The sequence below is a fragment of the Anser anser genome (genome assembly GCF_964211835.1).
Source record: "Anser anser genome assembly, chromosome: 5".
Lineage (NCBI taxonomy): Eukaryota > Metazoa > Chordata > Aves > Anseriformes > Anatidae > Anser > Anser anser.
In genome coordinates, this window is record NC_139725.1 from 35,694,728 (window position 1) to 35,716,711 (window position 21,984).

Here is a 21,984-nt window from a genome sequence, read left to right on the forward strand (position 1 = left end):
TAAGGCAGAAAAACTTTATTTTCTCCCAGGCCAGACTTGCTCCTGGCGGGGCTCTCATCAGCTTAGGACCCACTTGGACTTGCCAGTGAGCACCTGGAAGCTTTCTGAGTGAGGAGCGCGAGGATCCAGATGTTTAAGTGCATTTACTGTATTTTCATGTTTTATATTTCAAACTTTTGTTCAACATTTTTCACCTACCCAGCCCTTTCCGTGGGTTGAGCTGCTGTTTTGCAAATGGGCCTGGATTACCTCAGTTCTGCTCCTTTGCTGTCAGAAAAGCAGGGCCCATGCCTGCCATACTATTTAGCCATTTATGCTTTACTTTTCAATTTATAATTCTGACATCTTAAAAAAAAAAAACAACTATTAAGCATCAGTCACAGTTTCAGAAAAGTTGTCATGGGGGGTGTTTGTGTTGCTGCTCTTTTTAGCATATTCCTATTTTCCAAAATTTCCTCCTTACCTGATCATACCCAACAGAGAAATAGCAATAAATATGATCCTGCAAGCACATTTCCAAGCCTCCAGCCCCCATGTGTTTGACTGGGGGGAAACACAGCCCTGGCACTTCCAGAGGAGGAGAAGGAGGTGATTCAGCGCCAAAGCGCCCCGTTATTTCCCATTTCAAAAAATTTTTGCACGGAGGAGGAAGGTGAATCAGCACGGTGCTGCTGTTTTGCTTTGGTTTGCTCCTGCTGCACAGCGAGGTTTCACGGCTCAGGCTGGCACTTTGGGGAGGTACAAAGCAAATTCCCCCGGCTTCTTGGCTCAGGCTCCGCAAGCGAAATCACACCAAGCTGTGCTAAAAGTGAAGGGAAAATACAATCTCTCATCTCTAATTCTGTGTTTTGGGCTGGCAGGAAAAGGCTCTTTGGAAGTTATAAAAAACAAAGGTGCTTTTTTTTTTTTGGCCTTTTTTTTTTTTTTTTTCCACCCAGGAGAAAAGGAAGCCAACTCACACAGCTTTACAGGCAAATGCAGAAGATTACCTTTTTTCCTTTTTGCAGAAGAGACGGAGAGGAGGTCGGGTACAACAAAGCTGCATATGCGATGACATGGGATTTCAGTTTTGGATACCAATCCCACTAACAACTTCCTTTGAGTCCCAGACACCCCATCCACCACGGACCCTTTCGGCTGCTACAAGAAGAGCAGGACTTGTTTGCATGAGAGATTAAAATGCCACAGGAACAACACAAAAATTTCTTCAAACTGAGCTTCCAACTGCAAAAATGCCATTTTTTTTGCCCTGTTTCTCTGGATAAACCCCTCCAGGGATCACCATCTCAGGGGTGAGGGTCTGGTCTCTGCATGGGTGAAAGGACCCAAAAACCACTTGCTAATAGCATTTACTGGGATGCTACTCTGATATATGCCATCTACAAACATTAACTGATTTTTTTTTTCCTTAAAAGAGCCTGGCCTGGAGATCCTGGGCTCTCTGGGTGCTGGCTGAGGTACAGAAAATGATTTTGAAGGTATGCATACTCGAAGCGGGAAGCAACTCAGGTCCATCGACGTGCTTTGTATCTCGCAGTCCGGGACCTTTGCTGTAAGGCATGGAGAAGGCATGGCATGGAGAAGGTGGATGGGCAGCTCGGCTCTTACTGTCGTAGGCTTAAAATGAGAGGAAATAAAAAGAAATCCCACTCTTGACAAACAATAACAACAACAAACTATTAACCAAATACCCATGGCTTTCTGGGTTTTCCCAGACAGGCACTGCTAAGGACAGGAACTGCCTGTTTTTTCCCCAAAGCCCCTCACCAACTCGCAGCTCTTGAGCCTGATGGTTGGCTTCGACTCCAGCCAGTGGAGAGGCAAAGGATAATTTTGCAAGAGATAAAACAGGAAAAGAGAAGCAAAAAAGAAGAGGGATCCCAATATATGCCTGTTCTGGGGGGTCTGGAAACTTGCTATCCAGTACGCACTGTACTTAACCAGCTACAGCCATTTGCATCCACTACAAGCCAAAAATGCCACCTGGGGGACCCTTAGCATGCTTTTAACCAGGGCTTTTTGCACAGATGACATACAATAGCATGACATAGGCAGGCTGATCTTTTTTTTCCATTTCTCACACCCTGGAATCTCTACCAGGACAAACAGCTGCCTTTAGTGCATGGGCAGATATCACCCTTCTGTGCACAAATCTCTCTTTTTTTTTTTTTTTTTTTTTTCCTAAAAGCTGCCAAGCTTTACGAGCACTGGGTCTGCTTGTGTGTGTTTGAAACCCATGCTTAGTCAGATGCAAATAGCTCCAAGCAGTGTTTTGCTTTAGTTGCCAAATACTTTTCCTGGTATACGCATTGATTCTTTTTTTGTTATTATTATTTATTTTTCTCATCAGGCTGCAGTCAAAACACACGCACAAACGCTGGGTGTCATCATCCCATGCCTTTCTGCAGCCTAACTGGCACAGAGCTGATTTATAGCTGAAATACCACGGGCTGCCTTAAATTTCTGCTCAAGCTCTAGGAAAACTCTTTGTGAAAACTTTGGGTGCTGCTCCAGCTTTCCAGATCTATCGGGTCCAGCTGCCCTGTAAGCTCTGCAGACCCAGTGTGTAGCTTAAGGGTAAACGGAAATTTTTGGCTGAGACTTCAGCAAAGTGACCGTGCAGGAGGTGCTTGCTAGCAGCCGATGATGAAACACAGAAATCCAACAGCAGCGGACAGACATGCTGGGATCGAGCTGCAGTGATTTATGGGCTTGATTTTGGGGAGAAATGCAGCGTCTGGGAGCTGTGGATTGGAGTTACCCTGTGCTGAGCAGCTGTTCACATCCGTGATGGTGATCTCAGGGTTGCCACACATCCACATTGCAATGAGAAAGGAGAAAAGAGCTGTTTGGTGCTGCAGAACACCCCGGGATTAAACCATTAAAAAACCTGCCTACAGGCAGGGATGTGCCTATACAATGAGAAAAAGAATGAGGGCACTGCTCATGGCTCACTACTGCCTGGCTCATCACTCATCCGAGTTGCAATCTCACCAGGAGAGTCGAAAATATTACAGCCCTTTTCCCACGGTTGCTTCTCTATTATTCTTTTTAATAGCCTGTGACGCCATGGTTGCATACGGAAGCGATTTGCTGAATGGGGCTCTAACATAAAGCACGCGCTGTCAGCACCAGGGAAGTTTGGAGGGATGGAAAAAATCCCCATCCTGTCTATTTTTCTAACAGGTAGTAAGGAGAAGAGAAAACCCAGGGGTTAAGGAGGTTGGCAGAGCCTGTCTCACCCCTCACATGGGGTTGCCCTACAAAATGCTTCCTGGGGAAAACCTACAAAACCCCTGGGCAGTAACGCTGGGCACCCTGGGTGCTGGGAGCACGACGGCAGCATCCCCAAGAAACCCACCTACTTTTTTTCACACCCAACTGGCAGAAAACCTGGGGGCTGGCCAGCGGCAGGATGCCAATGAGCAGGGAAGTGGATTTTTAGCACGATGCTGTCCTCCCTCTCCTCTGGTTCTAGATGTGTGTTTTCTTTTACCGCTTTTTCAGTCTGCCTTTGAGAGAAGGCTGCATCGACACGTCCTCCTTCACTGCACTCCTGGCGGTGACTCCTGCTAGGAAGTGGAAGGTGATGGGTAAATCCCGTTGAGAGAGAGCAGATCTGTGCTAACTTGCAGCTTTGGGCTGGAGCCGTGCCTGGGGACCCTGCCACGGCGCTTATTTTGTCTGCAAAGCCAGGACTGCATTCAGGAAAGCGGGGTCACAAAAATGACATCTTTCCTCCCAAATCCATTCCATGTGTGCATGCCAGAGGCGTATCTGCCGAAGCGAGCAGCTGCTAAAGTCTGTCTTGTTTTCTTACAAATCAGCCCGATCGTGATGCTCATCCATCAGCGGAGCTCTTAGCCAAAATCTGCCCTGAGGCCATGTGGACAAGCTCTTTGAGGGAGCGGGTCCTCAGCGAGGACAAGCTGCAGACAGTGCCAGCAAAGCAACCATGTGGTGGACAGCCACAGACGTGTCCATCCTGCAGAAGTCCCTTCAGTCCAGCTTCATTTCAAGAGGATCAGTGGAAGTTTGGTTGTTTAAATACGTTTCTATTTCTTTCTCGTCTGAAGAATTGGAAAGAAATCACTGTGTTTTCTGAAGAGCTGAATCAGACCTGCCCCTGGGACCCCTCAAGCCTGACCTGCACGATGCCGGATCTCTGAAGTCCCCTTCCAGCCTTGATTAAAACCCCTTCACTAAGGGCCTTGCAGGAGTCGATGCGATTCTTCCTAAACGAGCATTGCACATGGGGCTGCACTGATCTCTCCTGCTGGGAGCAAGAAGATAATTAAGAGCAACCTCTTCAGACCTCGTTCGCTGGGAAGCAAGACCTTTCTCCATCAGCTGCCTGCTACTATTCGTGGCCGGGAGAAAGCTGCAGCTTTTACACTCCTGCTCTTTCCTAATTGCCTCGTTTGGCCGCTGATACCCAAATGTTGATCAATGATGGCCAGCAGGCCATCAAAACGAGCTGCAAGGAACAGTGGGCATGATTTTAACTGTGGGAATTTAAAAAAAACAGCAAACAAACAAAAAACCTACCACCCTTCCTTTCTTGCTGTGAGCTTGCTATTCCATTCACAGATGGCCAAAAAAGCAGTTTAATGCTTCCTATATACCTATACAGTTTCCTATACTCCCATATACTGGGAGTATATAGGAAGTCTGCACACAGTGTGAATCCTCACTTCTCTCCATGGCACTACCAGGGCACAGTTTTCTCTCTCAGACCTCAGCACCTCTCCTTTCCTTTTTCTCCATGGGGACATTGTTAATGTCTTCCTTCTGGCATCAAGGAGAGGCATGGCTTCATGCCACTCTGCATTTTCCATTATGACCGGAGCCCCGATTCCTGTTCCCTCTCCACCTTCAGGAACACCACAGAAGATGAAAGAGCTTTTTTTTTTTTTTTTTTTTTTCTTTTTTTTCCGTTCTTTGCATTCACAAGGCCATGAAAAGGTGCAACCCTTCCAACAACTAAACATTGGAGGTAGAGGCATGCTGCTCGAAGCCTGACCACAGCCTGCAGCAAAGCCAAACCCTCTAATTCCTTGTGCATGAAGTTAAAAGGGAGCAGCAGCACCACGTATTATCTTTTTCCCCCCAAAGTCACATTTTTGAGAGCTGATATAGTAAAATGATCCGTAAGCATGTTACTTACCCAACTCTTCTCTTTGTGCTTGGCAATGGCACATTCCCAATTTTCCTGGATGCCGTAATCTGATGCTTGCAGCCCAAGCCAGCACTGATGTAAATATGTTGCTTTTGAATGACAGAAGCCTTCAGATTAAAATGCAGTTCTCTGAGCTCTGGTCTGAGAGCTACATCCCTGTTGCATCCCAAATTCACACCTCGACTGAAACAAGGATGAATTTCTTTTCTGCTGCCAACCTGCAGAAGACCAAGCTCCCTCTAAGGCACAAATCCTGAGCATCCCGTGGCTGCTCTTGGAAATTCTTGCACTCACAATGATTTCAGCATGCATGATTTGCTTGGGTAGTCACTCCCAGAAACAAGATAAACATTTTGGTATCCTCTTTGCTAATTTTTAGCATTGCTCTGACTCAATGAGAAAGCAAGGGCAACACCTCATTGTTTAGTCTACCATCAAACTCAATGGATGGGCACCGAGCAGCAGCAAGCAAGAGTTTTAGCCACGAAACTGTCCTTTCCAACTGCTTCAAATAACTTCTCAAAGAATGAAAGTGTTGTTGGGCAGATTTTTCATTAACCTGATCGGGGCGGCTTTTGAATGAACGAACTGATTCAAGCCTTTTCAATCTGGAATAAATCAGGAATAAATCTGCACCTTAGGGTGATTCTGCTGAAGTCAGTGGAGCTAAAGACAGAGGGAGATCAGACGAGGCTTGTTCAACGCCCTTCCACACAGTTCTGATGTTTCAGATACCTCCATTTGCGGTGGCTTTCGGCCAAAGGGCCAATTGCCAAGATTAAACATATCAGAGCTCTCTGAGCCCACTGCTGTTCCGGCTCTGAGCCAGTTTCTCCTCACCTGGGGACCCACGGGCTCCCATGGAAATTGTGTGGCCAGCAAGGTGTGAAGATGATGCAACTTCCATTATTTCCATGGAAACCAGCTTTAGTCAGGGCTCGGACTGGAGATTTTTTTTTTATTATTATTTTTTAACAACTGCTTCTGCCTAGCACGAGCTTTTTACTGCTGATAAATTATAAATATTTTTGTGATTTGCCGTCCTGCCTTCCCTAGCTCCTTGCTGGAATATGGGGACACCAGCCCATACCTGGCTCCTTTGCTAACTGGAGTCCTGTAAACCCCCTGCAAATCTAAAGGATCCCATTGGCCTCATCGCTGTCCCCAAAGGTCTCACCCAAAGCAGCTTTGCCCTGCTTCCTACAGTAAGATGGGTATTTCTTCCAAAAGATGATAACATCAAAGCCAACCTTCTGTCAAAATAAAATGGTTGTTCATTAGGAAAAGTAGCAAACTAAACAAGAAGCATTTTGTGCTTGTGCATTCACTTTTTTTCATTGCCACTTACTCTTGCAGCAGCCTAGAGCCAGCAGCATCCCGTTGTGTCCACCTCCTTTAGCAGAAGCTGCGTTCTTGTTGTCTCCCAACAAAACCTAGGACAGAGCTGGGACTGGAGGCAGCCTCCTCACTGGTGAGGAGGGGACAAGCAAGCGGGGCTGGCAGCTGAAAAAAGGACAGCTTTGAATATCTCACTTTACCCACAACCTTTCATAATGCTTTCAACAATGGCTTCGCTGTCCTTTTCTGGGAGTTTTGTGGGGCTGGCAGAGCCCCGCTGCCTTGGCAAACCTTTGCTGCTATCGTTACCCACAAAAGGGCTGTAAAAGCCTCTGCGATGTTTTCACTGGATGAAGTGCTTTTTTTTCCTTTGCTGAATAAACCCTTCCATGACTCAGGCGGCTGCTGGGGCGTGTGTGTGTGTGTACACCACGCTGCAAGGAAACCCCTGTCTCACAGGGCACTCGTTTTGGAAAAATCCAGCTGAGTTTTCAAACCCACATCCATTTTTTATTTTTATTTTTTATTTTTTTCCCTAAGCACCTTGATCTTAGCAAAGGCAAAACAGGAAAGACGCATGGCTTTCAAGACAGTATGAAGTCCACGTCAGCACCTTGTGAATTCATTGCTTTTATCTGTAGCTGTTTTGCCACCATCTGGCCTCGCATTGCAAGAGGGCAAGGCAGGGCATGCTCTGTGTGGGTTAAGCAAAAAATCAGGCAGGGGTGTTTACCTCTTTTCGAGAGCCCCTGGACAGGGGCTTTTCAAGATCCCCTGGACACAGGACCAGCCATTTTGGGTGCATTCTCACAGACAGCACGGAAACATCACTGTTGAAGTTATTCCTGAGATACAGAAAAGAAAAATGAACCAACCAACAAAAAACCCACTGTGGTTTTCTACAGATTTTCAGCTTGCTGTTGCACACAGACACTACGCCTTGCACCTAAAAGCAGACCTGCAATAAAATTCTAGCATCCACCTGCAGAAAGAAAGCAGAAGAAAGGGCAGTTACACTCCGGACAATGCAATGCTAGTATTCACACTGGAATTGGCATGAACCAGAAAAAGGTAAGGCTACAGTTTTGTTTTAATAGCTTGTTGTATTTTTGTAGTGCCTTAAAGTCAACGTTTGCAAAAGATTTTACCAGCTCTGTTTACCTCCCAGTCACTGGCTATGAGGTTTGGGCTAGATTTTGATCCAAGGAGCTTTGCTCTGCTCTGTTCAGCAGCATCCCAAAAGCAAAAATCTCATCAGAAGAACCCTTCTCATGAAGCTGGAACCAAAAACTTCAGAAAATGACCCCGCTCTGTTTGACCTGAGCTCTGCTCTCTACTACCAAACTGTGTGCAACCGAACAAGCTCCTCTAAAACCACAGGCAAAAATTCCCTCACAAGGGTATAGGTGGGAGTCCTCGATATTCGCGTAGGGAATCAGATTATAGGGGCTCTTTCAATATAGCTTGGACCCTCAGAAGTAAGACACGTGACTGTAAGCACTATGGATGAACCCCGAGGGGTATGTGCAGAGTACTGCCTCCACCAGTAAATCTTGGCCTCATTATACACAACGGCCCGTTAAATACATTTTCTTTCAGAATTTTCAAAATGAAAGAAACCTCCTGAGGATGATCGCACTCCCGCAAGAAAAAAAGAAATCCCACCTAAAAGCAAGAGGAACTGTCTGCAGAGATTCTCCCCCATAATAAAATAATAATATAAAAGGTTTGAAACAAAGAGGAGGAGAAGCAAAGCTGGTTTTACACCTTGTGCAGACATCGAAACAAGCGTCCGCGGTGCTGCTTGCTCCCGCCGTGCTCCGGAGAGCTTTATTCCCGTTAGATACGGGGTTATGGCTAGCAGCCAGCGAGGCGACTGGCAGCGTTAATGCACTTACTTCAGCACCAGTGCCTGGCAAGGAAGTTATTTATTTCTGCAAAAGCAATAGGAAAAAGCCCACAGGAAAGAGGAAAAAATCTGACGCACGCACCAGAGCTCAGCTGTGGAGCCCAGAGGGACCATGCTTAAAACCCTGTTCTTTCCACGAGTGGCTGGCTGCAATGAACCTGCTTTAGAAATTCAGAGAGCCCAGGCTGCAGATGCCAAACGCCAGCTCAGGGAGTGCTCCTTGTCACCAGCACTGGCTCTGCGATGCTGATGCTCCCTCCCAAGTTGTCCGGGTCCAAGCGGTTTCTTCTGCCTGGTGTGAAGTCCCCGAGCTTCGACGAACGCTCCTCGCATCGCACTGCCAACAGCCAGCCCCTCGGGTGTTAGGTATGCTGAGATGAGGCTTTCCAGACCTCCTAACATTGGAATTGGTAAATGAGGCAATACGTAAAACTATTTTTTGAAACAATAAGGGATCGTGACCTGTCCTGCTCCCTTCTCCAAAGGGGAAAACAAACCAGCAGCCCTGCATGTTAAACTCAAATGGCTCGCTTATTCCCATTCCTGTAGTCCCGGTGCAATATGGAAATTATTTAAGATGTTGGCTCGCTGACACGCCGTTATGATTTAAACAAGACAACACAGAGCAGGGATGGATTTTCCACACCTCCCAGCTGTTTAACCCCTGGCAAGCAGGGACCTTCTCACCATGTGCCCACGGTCGTTCCTTCTGTGAGCACTCAGAGCTGCCATGCTCACACCGCTGCAGAAACCAAGGTCTTCTTCCACGAAGCAAGTGGATGCACGAGTCTCATTTCACAGGAGGATCACCTAAATCAGACCTGGTCCACGAGCGAGTGAATCTGTCTCAAGTGTAGCACGAGCTATGAGAAATAACCCAGCAAACTGATACAACAAAATCATAACGGCAGGTTGCAGTTACCTATTTTTAGTTCTTTGTGCAGGGAACATGATGCTGGTTTAGGCATGTACATAGACACACCATCTTGACCATAATGAATTCCTAACGTGGAGAGAGAGACAGTCGAAATTAGCACAGCACAAACACTTGCCTGTGTGAACAGGGAATTCTTTGTGATTTCATGCTTTCGGCTAAAAGAGATGCCAGTGAACTGGAAAGACACGAGCACGCAGGACTGTGTGGAAGATGACACACTGAGCACTGATGGACATTTAGCTTCTGATACTGGATCAGTAAATCCCTGAGGAAAAAGAGAGAAGAGAAGAGAAGAGAAGAGAAGAGAAGAGAAGAGAAGAGAAGAGAAGAGAAGAGAAGAGAAGAGAAGAGAAGAGAAGAGAAGAGAAGAGAAGAGAAGAGAAGAGAAGAGAAAGAGAGAGAGAGAGAGAGAGAGAGAGAGAGAAAGAGAAAGAGAAGAGATTTTATGCCCTTGCCCTCTCTCCAGCACAAAATCCCACATCATTATATATATATATGTATTATGAGGGATATATAGATTTAATAAAATATATAAATGTATCCCAGGCAGGAATCAGACACAACTGTTGCTAGCAAGCAGTCCAGGACCAAACATGCACCAAGCATAACTATGTCTGCTAACAAACCATGGCATGAAGTAGGTATCTGTTAGCACAAACCACGGGAACTTGACCTTAAAAAAACGAGTTTTCCCTGCTCTTCATCAGGCTCTTCATCTGTTGCCTTCTCTGATCATTGCGTTTCTTACATGATCAATTAAATCCTCATAAAACACTCTGGAAGTATTCCTCTGTGCAAAAAGCATCACTCCATGCCACAGGGAGCTCTGGATGTCGTACAGGCATTGATTTGGGGGAAAGAGAAGCGTTAGGGCTGGGTCATGACCAGCACTCACATGGGGGTAAAGCACTCGACTCCTTTCTGTAGCCCCCCCCAACTACAACCACGGGAGCTGCAAGAGATGAAAGGATCAGTACAACATATTCTTTTCTTAGATTTGGTAGAAATTGGTAGGTCCAAGAGTCACCAGGGAAGGAAGAATAAACCAGCACGCACAAATGGAAAAAACTGAGAACACAAAATGCTTCTTTTTTAAGGTAACCTTCTTTTAACGTAAGAAGGGATTAATGGCAAATTAAAATAAAATCTCACTGTAGTAATCTAGAGGGACATTGTCAGAAGGTCTCCATATAATTAGATGGAATTAAGCTACCGGAGTGTCTCCAGGTATCCTTGCATGTTTCTGTAGAGAAAATATGAGAGTGGCATGGTCCGGGCGATGATTTTGACATGAAGTTAGGAAAAGCAACAGAGAAAAATGCAGTGCCAACACCCCAGTGCTAAAACCTTCAGCTGTTCAGCTGGGGAAGCTTGGGGCATCCCATCTAGTGTCGAGGCTTCATAAATAATAAATCAAAAGAGAACAGATCATCTTTTTATTCTGCTTGGTGACTGCAAGAATGGAGATGGAAAAGTGGAAAAGGAGCTGCCAAACTGGAATAGATCAGAAAGGAGAACTGTTAAATACGGTTTGATCAAACCAAGACAGCTTCTAACTTCATGGTTACCTCCTCCCAGTGCGTACCTGAGCTGCTCTGAAGTCCTTCTCCTCTCTGCTTTCAGTTTCCCCAGGTCCCCAGGAGGAGGGCTGGATCCTGCTCCATGTCTCTTACCTCCAGTAGACAATGTCAGCTCTGGAATTTGCTCCGGATTTATTCCATGCCAGAGAAACACTTGACTAAAAGAAATAATAGAGCTGATAAGAGATGAGTTTCTTTTCCTTTTTCCTCCCTTCCTACTCAGCTGAAAGGTTTCTCAGGAAATTGTATTTTTAGCCACGGATAAAATGAAGTATCACTAATGGGAACCCAATTGATTTTTCATACTTGCATTCACCAGCTTACAAGTGGCTGACTTGCCACAGCGAGGTAAGAAAATCAAAGACAGATAAGAAAAGCAAAGACGTGACCCTGACCGAGGAAGAGGAATGGGGTGTAGAGGCAAACGACAAAATCCCCCCCTGCCATGGCTTTTGGGAAGACTTTTCCACACTTTGCCAGGTATAGGACAAATTTTTGCTCAAGCTATGAGGTTTTGTGGGTTTTGCTCACGTTCAAGCCTTCCTTAAAGAAGGGTACAAGGAACTGGGAAAAGGCTGTCTGCTTTTATTTAGAGAGAAAAAGGCAATAAATGACATCCAGTGAGCACATAAGTGCAGAATCCATGAAAAGCAAAATCCGTCTGTGTGCAATAAATGAGATTAAGGGGGCAAGAGACTAAAAAATTAATGTGGAGAACAGAAGGTGCAGCAGATAAACAGGCAGCACAAACTTTTCAAATTTCTGAGAAATAAGCATTTAATAAAAACCCAGTTTCTGAACAAGTAGGAAACATTCCCTCAGCCTCATTGACACAAAGACAGTAAAGTCTAACCAGCTTATTCCCAGTTAGAAAGACCTGAAGGTTTAGATTAAGATTAATTAAGAAGATTTAATTAAAACACAGACCATCCCATCACTGGCATCTGTATCACAAAACAAAATAAAATCTGATTCCCAGCTGATATCTGGTGTGTTTGGCTGGAGAACAAGGCAGATCCAGATGAATCAGCTGTTTCCAGTGCTGGGCCCCAAATATTCCTGCACCATCACCAAAATCACCAGGGGCAGGCAAGAGTTTTAGCCACACAGACCTGGCACAAAGAGAGCAAAGCCCATTTCTAACCCATTTTTTGAAAGGCACAGGATGCAGAAGTAAGGATGAAGCCAGGAGCTGAAGCCCATGAGCGTAGCACTCATTGCTCTCATACACAACCCTGATCCCATCAGAAGTAAAAATCACTGAGCTCAGTAAACTCAAACTGCCCTGCTATTGACTTGAGCAGAAGGAGGCGGCAATTTCACCGTGTGCGTTCATAGATGCAGTGAATCTATTGTCATTTAAGGCTATGCCCTAGGCAGGATTTTCCATCCCTCCACCTTGAGTTCAGTTGAATGGGGCTCCATGCCCTTCTTCCAGACAATTTTGGAAATCTTATCAAAAAAAAAAGAAAAAAAAAAGAAGAGAGAGAGAGAGAGAAAAACTTATTTTTTTTTCTGTCACTTTCTTGAGATTAATCCCAGGAAACCACCAAGTCCCTTTTGTATCTGTAATCCATCTGCGCTGCTTTGTATCAACACCACTGCAATTAGGTGCCTATTTTGCTGCTGACTGCTGCTTTTTATCCAATTGCCTGCGTCGTCCAACTGTTTTGCTGTTCGGCTTGGATGCATTTCCTTCTCCACTGGTTACCACTGCTCTGACACTTATAACAGAAATTATTCCAGGCAGGAATTGCCTATTTGTCCTACTTTTAACGCTTAGCATAAGGGGAAGAAGGCCTCTCACAAGAATTCAAATAAACATTAACATCGAAGGAAAAGCACAAAGCAATAGAGTCGTTCATATAAAAATTTTATTAAAAAGGAGGACACAGCCCCCAAAACAGCACTGTACATTATGTCCCAAACTTTTACAATTTAACAGTCATAATTAAATACAAAAAGCTACAAAAATGGTGTGCACATCAGAAAAGAACTAATCCTCCAATTGTTCGAAATGTGGCTGGAGAAAGTGTTTGTCCATGGTGGTTTGCAATGCATGTGGACACACAGGTACCCACTGAGGCTGTGAGCATGCACATTTTGGATTTTTTTTTTTTTCCTGTCATAACAGCCATGATGGCTTTTGACCTTATCAGATCTTTAGCTTAAAGAGAAAGAGAAGAGCAAATTGTTAGGGCTTGATGCTGCATCTGATAATGTTATGCTGGGTAAATAACTTGCATTTTCATATCATGTCACACTCTTTTTATTATCACTAGTTTTGTTTCAATTATTAGTAATTAAAAGAAAAAATACAAATACTACTGCCGTCACAGGAAAAAAAAAAAAACAACAAAAAAAACCAGCCTCGCTTAACCATCTATAGATGAGAAAATAAAGAAGAAATAAAGCCGTATTTTAAAGGACTATTTTTCTATTCATACTTGAAGAACTACCTCTAGTCTAACCTGAGACCAGTTTTAACAGCGCTAACTTTCAGCGCATCAACCACTATTTTAAGTTATGATTGTGAGTCAGCCGCACACTATGTAGTAGTAAACACAAAAAAAGGAGGAAGAATATTTAAAATATATCAATTTTCTTGACTTCCTTACAAAAGATTTCCATGCCGTGCCATAAAAAGAATTTGAAGCAAAATAGATTTACAAAAGCTATTGTGCTCAAGTCAGCGGCATATGTACACATTAAAATTGGAACAATACAAAAAGTATTCTTAGTAGAAAAGGCAATATATAAAATTATATAAAGAGTGTTTTAAAAGTATAAAATTAGGAAATTATGCATAGAAGAGTGTTTCACAGGCCCTGCAGCAACACATTATTTGTAGCAATGGCCGTCTTAGCAAATCCTTGCCAGCGTAGGCAGAATTTCTGCCAGATCCTGAAACAAAAAACTCATTGCCTACAGAATTCGCTGGTTATGTTTGGAAGGGGATAGGCAAAGAGGGAAAAATCCAGGATATATTTTGGTAGCAGCTCTTTTATCAGCTTTTGTTGGGTGTTGCATAGGTAGTAATGAAGTGTTTCTGCTGTCACGGGCTTGTACCACGACTGCCTTTCTGGGAAGCGGATAAAGGAAGGTGCCTGAACTTTCTCAAGGACATGGTTTGCGTCCTCATTCAGCCGCTCATAGGAGCCGATGAAGTCGTACCTGACGGCGCAGGGCTGGCACAGGTTGTAGATGGGCATCCAGTGCTCGTTCATCTTTTCCACATCCTCATCCAGCAGGTAGCGGAGAAACTCGGAGAAGGTCACGTCATCGCCTGCCGACTTGCCCCCGTTTTTCCGGTACCTCCTGACAATCTCCACCCCGTACTTCAGCTGGTACTCCTTGATCTCCCCAAACTTATTCCTGTAGGCCGACAGCAGCCTCTCCGCGGGGTTTCGCACAAAGATGAACTTGTAATAGTTCTTCAGGCGGTAGTTGATCTCGTCCGGCTTCATGTCCCCCAGGAACACCAGGTCGCTCTTGTGGTCCATCTTGAGCTTGACGTCGACGCTCTCCAGCGCTCCATCTAGCACCTTCAGGATGCGCTTCCAGTTGGAGCAGGCCACCTTGGGGACGTAGCAGTACAGAAAGCGGTACTTGTCGCTGACCAGGAGGTGACGGAGCACCGTCCGCCGCTGGCCGGCCGGCAGCTCCCAGACGCTGTGGGGCATGGCCCGCTGCCCGCAGACCGAGCGGATGGTGCGGTTGCGGATGTCCCGCAGCACCTCACGGTCGAGGTCGCCAGGGACCTCCCTGCCGCCCACCCTCCGGACGAGCTCCCCCGCCGGAGGGTGCAGCGGGGGCGGCTTCACCTCGGCCAGGATGCCCTTCTCGATCATCAGCAGCAGCCCGCTGGAGGCCAGGATCACGCCGAACATCAACATGGAGGGCAGCAGCACCGTGCCGCCGGCCCGCAAACGGGACCGGCTGCAGGCCGAGGCGGGAGCCCGCCTCAACTCCCCGGAGAAAGGGGACCGGGGGAACATGGCCTCGAAAGAGCCGGGCCAACGCCGCCTCAGCCTCCGAGCCTCATGCCCGGGTAAGGGGGGAGTTGGATGCCGGCTCCCGGCCGCCGGCACCGGGGAAGGGGGTGAGGCGGGGCAGCCGCCGGCAGTGACGGCCGCGCGGGGCGGGCAGGGGGCCGGCGGAGGCGGCGGCCATTTCGCGGCGTCCCCGCCCCGCTCTCATCGTTTCCCCTTGTCTCAGTGCCTGCCTCCTTCTCTCCGTCACGGGGGAGTGGGAAGGGAGCTTCGGAGGGTGTCCCTCGGCCCCTTCAGGCGTCTCCGTGAGGGAAGGGAGCCCGGAGCCGCCTGCCGCCGCGTTTCCAGTCAGGGCTGCAGCTCCCGCCGCGTTCCTCAGTCACTCAGGGCAGGCGCAGTTATTAGGGTGAACGAACATGCCACGTTCTCCTCTCCCCACAATAAGTATTACATTTAAGAAAATAAACCATCCCCGGCCTTGGTTCCGGATTACAGGACAGATTTGAAGGGTGCTCGTAGCCCAGAGGAGGCTTCAGTGCTTCAGTGCTGCGTTTTCTGCACCCAGACCCCACCTGCACACACACTTCTTGCTCCTGTAACAATAACTGAGTTGCAAAGAGTGGGTTTTAAACACACCGAGTCTGAAGCTGCACCTTTTGACTCCCAGTGCTTCCACGCTTGTATTTAGTCATTCTGCAGCATGATACAGGCTTTAATTAGACAGCTATAATCTGCATTTTCCCCAATACTTCATTAAGACAGACTACTATTAATTAGTTATGACATGTTTTGTTTAACCCGTTAACATTTTATTGCATGGTTTCAGCATTGGAAGTGGAAGAGAAAGTGATTTAAATTACCTTGCGAGCTCTCTGCAGCTTCTTGGGCGCTGTGCACAGAGGGGAGTCTAAGCCAAGGACAGCTGTGCCACCACCTGGAAGGCAAAGAAAAATATTTCTAAATATATAGGTATTTCCCCCAAGCCTTGCTCTTTAGATTGTCTGAATGACTCGAGCTGAAGTTCTCCTCACACCACCTCCGCCTAAAGCAAACCCTAAGAGCAGCAACAAGCTGTAACCAGAGGCTTGTAGTTGGAGCCAGGTAGGCAGCCTGAACAGCAGGTAAATGCTAAACTAGACATAAGGATGCAATTTCTAAATAGAGCTCTTTCTGGAGCAGAAATCATGCCATACTTGCATTGTTCAGCATATTTTTCTTCATTGCACTTTCAGAGCATACCACAGGGTTTGTGCTTCTTAACTAGTCTTCCAGGGACTCTGTCAAAAGCTTTCTTAACATCAAAAGAAAACAGCTTAGTTTTCTTTGATCAAAAGCCAAGAGTGTTTTGTCAGCCAAGACAGACAAAGTATTTGTAGTGAAGTGCAAGAGCCTGAAGCTAGATTATTTTACATTTTACAGTTTTATTTTGATGTAAATACAGCATTAGTTTTAGGAAGATACTGAATATTCTACACTGTGATCAGCAGCACAGCTGAAAATCTGCACAATCTGTAGCATTACCAGATTTCTGATATGATTTCAGAGGGCAGGTCTGAGGATCTGATCTTGATCTCAATACCAGAGTAAACTGAAGGTGTGCCAACGTATGAGATGAGAATCAGACCTACTTGGAAAGCCTGCATCTTAGAGAAGAAGATTGATTACAGTAAACACTGGTAAAGGCACTAATACTATTTCCAAAACAAACAAGGGAAATTTTTATTTCTTAGAAGGCATACTAGCCTAGCACCGCTTGCCCTCCTTTGTTTCTATTCACTTGTGATATCTATAGGCCTAGAGTAGTTACATATGGTAACCAATGAGTTCTGAATATATATTCCAGACTGCTAGAAATCGGAGACTGCCCATGATGTCAGTCAGTTCATTTTTTCCTCCTAGGTATGCAAGGAAACTTTGATTTAAGGATTGGTCTTAATAGCACAGGTCTTTGGTAGGATGCAAAGTCTCTATAGAAACAACATAGCTAAGAAAATACAGGATTTGTGGTGCTGTGTTGTTTGTTTGCAAGACTAAAGCCCATGTCACTGAAAAAAAATATTAACTAGTTATACTGAATGTGCCTAATGCTCACTCTGCATGGTAATAAACTTGATCTTCAAACAGTTAAAAGAAGCACCATGTTCAGAATGTGCAGAACTACTGGAATATATTTCAGAGATCCATTTCTTCAGAGAAGATACATTTCGAACATAAAATGTCACTAAGAAACCCTAAGTTTAGGCTGCTGTGAGTTGCCTATAAAGCTTGTACTGCAAAGCACAAGAGATGGAATTTAGTTCTTTCTTACAGATATATCAAGGAGGATTTTGTAATAATTGACAGCCCTTTTCAGGATGCTTTCAAACTCTACCTGTTTACCTTTGTCACTTTATTCCAAATAACTAAAGGCAACTGACCCTCATTTTGGCCAACTAGATATGTATTCTGGCTCCGCTACAATTACAGGAACCACGCATAAGATGCACATGGGAACAGAAGGCCCGCTGATGACTGCATCTGTGAGCTTCTCGCTGATCCTAATTGTAAACTGTGAGTTTGGGAAGGAAGAGGCTTGCAGACATGCTGTTTCATCTAATTGATCTGCTGACTTCATGGTGCACTCTAGACAAACTTTGATGCTTGTTTCTCCACTTCAGGTAAGTATTTCTGCAGTAGTTGTCATCCTAGCCCAGACTAGTGCATAATGACTAGCCAGTGATGTTATCACTGGATCTTGCCAGAGCATGTAGAGCATTGTGTTAAGAAACTACCTTCAGCACTGCCTGAAATAAGTTGTACTGACTCAAATGTAAAATTTAAGAGTCTGTTCCTTTGCTTTTTCACATTTAAAAAGCGACATCTCACAGACACCGTAAAAATCCGTGTCTCCTGTAACTCAGACAGCACATGCAGCCCACAGCACTGTTTGTCCCCAATACCAGCAGCACTTACAACTCTGCACAGAGCAACCTTCTCAATCCACCCCCACTGTGAGTGCCTGGGAAAACAGGCAGGCTTTACAGCATGCCCAATGGATTAACCAAATCCAGCTGTCGTTACTATATATGGGTAAAGTATGGCTGCACTTAAACTGCACCTTTCATCTGTAGGAATCTTAAAGTCCCTGTGCAGAAGAGAGACACATTCATCCACACCAAGTCACAGTAAATTGTTTGCATCCCATGGCTATATGCAGCACCATGGAACAAGGAAAACCCTCATAGCCATACTCATAGAGATGCTTTGCCAGATCTCAGTGTGATCCTCATCTACCTAGGGGTGTAATGGCAGCCTCTTCCCCACAATTACTCATTTCTGAAGGATATAAAAATAGGATTTTTATAATTCACAGCACTCTTCAAGCTGCTTTCAAACCCCACCATTTACTTTTGCCTTAGGATCACAGGGTTGGCATTGCAATCCATAGCAGGACAGCTCTTGCCAGCCCAGCAAAGACCATTCCTGAGAGCAGGAACGGAAAACTTCAGTCCGTTGCCTGTCCAGACCAAGGGGTTAGGAGCATGTTCCTTCCATCCCCAGGTAACAACCAACTGGTGTTGAATAATTCTCTAGTTTTTTTTTTTTTTCTTTCTCAATGCGAACTCACATGAGCAGAGAAGCAACATTATAATGCATTGTTTTATATACTTAACTGCATTACACTGAGCTGGTCTCCCAGTATCATTTATGAGGGTGACACTCAGGTTTAAAGCAGACTGTAGTATTCATCCCTGTCTAACAGAAATGGTCTTAATAAAAAAAGTGTCAATTCCTATAGGAGATGGAGAGAAAGACTGAAGGACATACGTGTCCCTTCCAGCCCAGCGTGAGGTCAGACACTGATGGTCATCACAAGCACTGCCACATGCCCTACCAAGGCCCTGCTGGTCTTTCGGGTAGGATCCAATATTTACTTTGGGCTGAGAAACTGCAAAAAGTAAGAACACATGAGGCCCCAACAAAAAGCTTAGGAAAAAAGAAAAAATGTTTGAAGAACAACCATTTGAGCTGATGCCAACTTTCCAAACAAGCACAGTACAGCATGACAGGACAGTGACAAGTAAGTGTGGGCAAAATAAGGCCTCTTGGACCAATACGAACAGCTCCAGATCAAAAAGCAAAACAAGCAAAGCTTGAAGAGAAGAGATCTGATGTTGTGGCTTGTGTCCATAGATTATCCAGTAATTTAGTATAATAAAGCCTCTTAAGGAAGTGGATAAGGGTAGTGAGCTGATTGTGAAATGGCTTCTATGTAAAGCAGAGTTTCTTATCTCTAGGAAAAAAGTCTTTTTAAAACAAGTCAAACATGCTGGGTGAATATGCTAAATAATTCAGAGATTATTATGACAGGCTAGGTCTATCTTGCTCGTAATAGAAATCACTATTTTCAAGGAAAATGTAGCGCTGAAGGATCTGCTTATCTTGCAACTGCAAATTAATTGATATGCAGCTGGCTGAACTTGCAAAGACCTTATGCTGAGTTATGCCATTTTTCCCTGCTCTGTTGTGCATAACTGTGCAATTGCCTCGGAACTGAGCCTTTTCAGGAGTTTTGGTTCCTTTTTTCAAGGAAACCACCACCACACATGGTCATTAGAAGCCACAGCAGCTTGTCCCACCTTGGCTTTGCCAATTTCCCAGTGTACTGATGCCTGGAGGGAGGAAGAGAACACACTCAGGTCCCCGGGATTGTAAGGACAGTAAATTCGTGGGGCAGGCTGCAAGGCTGTATATTCGCCACTGGGGCTATACGCACCATATAGGTGCCAGCGCTCGGACCTGCTCCAGCTGGGCAAGAGGTGAGGGGAAGTTCAGAAATAGCGCAGGGGCCGGCATTTCGGTAACAGCAGCTCTGAGTCAGAGCTTTCCTGGCACTGGCCGCAGGCAGCAACTCCCAGGTCTTCTGAAGAAGAGCAGATCAACGTGCAGGAGCCCTTCACAGGCAGAGAACATACAATTTTAAGCAGTAGAAACCAAAACTCCCTTTTTCTGCTCTTCATCCTCCACTGGCCAATCTCAAATCTCTCCCAGCCCTTCCATACCAGGGTTGTGTATCCCTACCAGCTGCGTACACGTCAGACATCACTAACATCAGCAGTCAGCTGTGGCTTTATCATCGAATTTTCAGTATGAACACACATTAAATGTGTGCAGCTATGAAACTCACGTTGCCAGAGGGTCTCAAAGTCTCCAAACTCATTCTAGGTATATCTGCTCCTCTTTACAACAAGCGGTTCCCCGAGGCTCCCAAACAGCTCTTGTGGGGCTGTAATGAAGTTACGAGTCCTGCAGGTCATCTCCAGTGATTGCCACCGGCCTCATTACCTGCTTCAGCCAGCCTTGCACACTCAAATAACGAGGAAAGTTCGGAGTCAGCACAGCGATCTGCTTGAGCAGCAGCACTGAGCGACTTGCCACACAAGGCAGGGATGCTGCAGCGGCAGGACTGATCCTTAGAAATGAAAATTGCTGCAGGGCTTATGCTTTGCCACATCCTCGGTAGATGACTTTTTTGGGGGGCGTTAAAGATCTCCTACAAACGTGCTAGACAGGACGTTATTTCCAGTGGGGAAAAAGTGTCAGAAGGGTTGGCTCTCTTGTGAAAATGCGTTGTTCTCACTGATGCAGGGCTGATAGATGGTTGGAAATATTCCTTCTTCATTATATATTTTCTTCCCAAGTCTTGGTTGAAAGGCAGAAATATCTGTTAAGGAAAGGCAATGCTACATGGCACCTAATAACACTTTTCTGGGTCTGAAAGGAAAGAAATTGCTTACATTCCTTCATAAAACAAATCAAAACCAAATGTCAGGGTAAGAAATAGCAATTTCTTTCCTGGATAAATGAGCAAAATGGATGTAGTGAAAGCCCAGGACACTTCACCATGCCCAGGGGGGCTTGCCAGCATGCAAGTTTTTGGTACTTGCTGCTTGAATATGACTAATGTTTTTGTGAGCCAACTAATTTCACAGGCAGGAAAGCAAGGACTGAATCTGCTCTGACGCCTCCCAAATCTGCAGCATCTCATCTCTGATGCCAGAAATTATTACCACAAGGCAAGAAAGTAGGGCTGAGGTCAAACGAGTAGCTGTTTTCATTTGCAATGTCCTTTCGTGCGTCGGGAGCAAGGAACAGCCTGCAAACTGGATGCTTTGCCCCAGGAAATTTATTCGAGAGGGAGGTTGGACAGTGATAGTGATGGGTACTGGGAGATGAGAAATATTAGGTGTAAGTTAAAAGAAAGAGAGGCTCAAGCTGGAATTAAGAAGGAGCTTGTCCTCAAGAGGACAGTCAAGCACTAGAGAAGGTTGGCCGGAGGAGTTGTGCCACCTGCATGGAGCCCGGGCTGAAAGACTCCAAAATAACGAGCGCTGCCTCAGCAGGGCGCCTGGACACAAGAGTCACTCAGCCATTCCCTTGCAACCACCCATCATCCCAACCAAGCCTTCAGAGAGCAGCAGCAGTTACCTGATGGAGAACAGCGTGGTCTTCTGGACAGCTGCATCAAAAGAAAAGGCAAAACAACTGAGCCCCCAAAAGCCCACCTATTTCACCAAGACAATTCCATTAAACAGGGTATGCCTCAATGCGATTAACATCCCCTGAGCATTGGGATGGGCAAGAAATGGTGCGAGCTGGGCTGAACTTGATGAATACATCTCAAGAAGGCACAAAACAGCTGGGTGGTCCTCGCTGGAGTGATTGAGAGCATCGTGCATGTCTCGAGGTGCTTGGCAGACACGGGTTTTCTCCTTGCAAATGTATCAACATAAAGGTGGGTTTGGATATGAGCATTCAAGAGTAGAAAATTAAGGAGGCAGCTCAGGATCTGGGTAGCAGGAAACAGAAGAGAGAAAGCTTCATCTCCTGAAAAATGAATTGTTAGAGAACATGTGCTGTTTTAATTAGGCAAAGCAGCAGAAGTGACTCGAGCAAGAACTCCAGGACTCCATCCATCCCATCTGGATAATTTTAAAAGAAATGTCAAGAGCAATAAAATAAATAAGTAAATCTGCTTCCCCTTGCTTCCTTACCACGGAGAAATTGGT

At 45.6% G+C, this 21,984-nt stretch overlaps 2 protein-coding genes across 3 annotated transcripts in view; both read right to left on the reverse strand.

Moving 5' to 3' along the window:
• Positions 1–3,233: 3,233 nt before the first annotated feature.
• BAHD1 (bromo adjacent homology domain containing 1) overlaps positions 3,234–21,984 on the reverse strand; it is a 62,219-nt gene continuing 43,468 nt past the window's right edge. Inside the window, exons 8-14 of one of the 2 annotated variants that reach the window (XM_083836714.1) lie at positions 16,129–21,764; positions 15,796–15,869; positions 10,949–11,101; positions 7,251–9,628; positions 6,528–6,682; positions 5,168–5,397; positions 3,234–4,273 (exon numbers count right to left, since the gene is read on the reverse strand). The gene's annotated coding sequence lies outside the window, so the exon portion shown is untranslated. The remainder of the gene's footprint in view (positions 4,274–5,167; positions 5,398–6,527; positions 6,683–7,250; positions 9,629–10,948; positions 11,102–15,795; positions 15,870–16,128; positions 21,765–21,984) is intronic. The other variant, XM_083836715.1, reaches the window with a different exon arrangement.
• On the reverse strand, positions 12,801–15,107 carry CHST14 (carbohydrate sulfotransferase 14). The gene has a single exon (XM_083836716.1). It carries the CDS (start codon positions 14,939–14,941, stop codon positions 13,862–13,864), a length of 1,080 nt encoding a protein of 359 aa, XP_083692842.1. The 5' UTR covers positions 14,942–15,107; the 3' UTR covers positions 12,801–13,861.

Bases quoted from the DNA above. Each gene is read 5' to 3' on its own strand.
- CHST14 (XM_083836716.1), bottom strand. From the start codon at position 14,941: ATGTTCCCCCGGTCCCCTTTCTCCGGGGAGTTGAGGCGGGCTCCCGCC.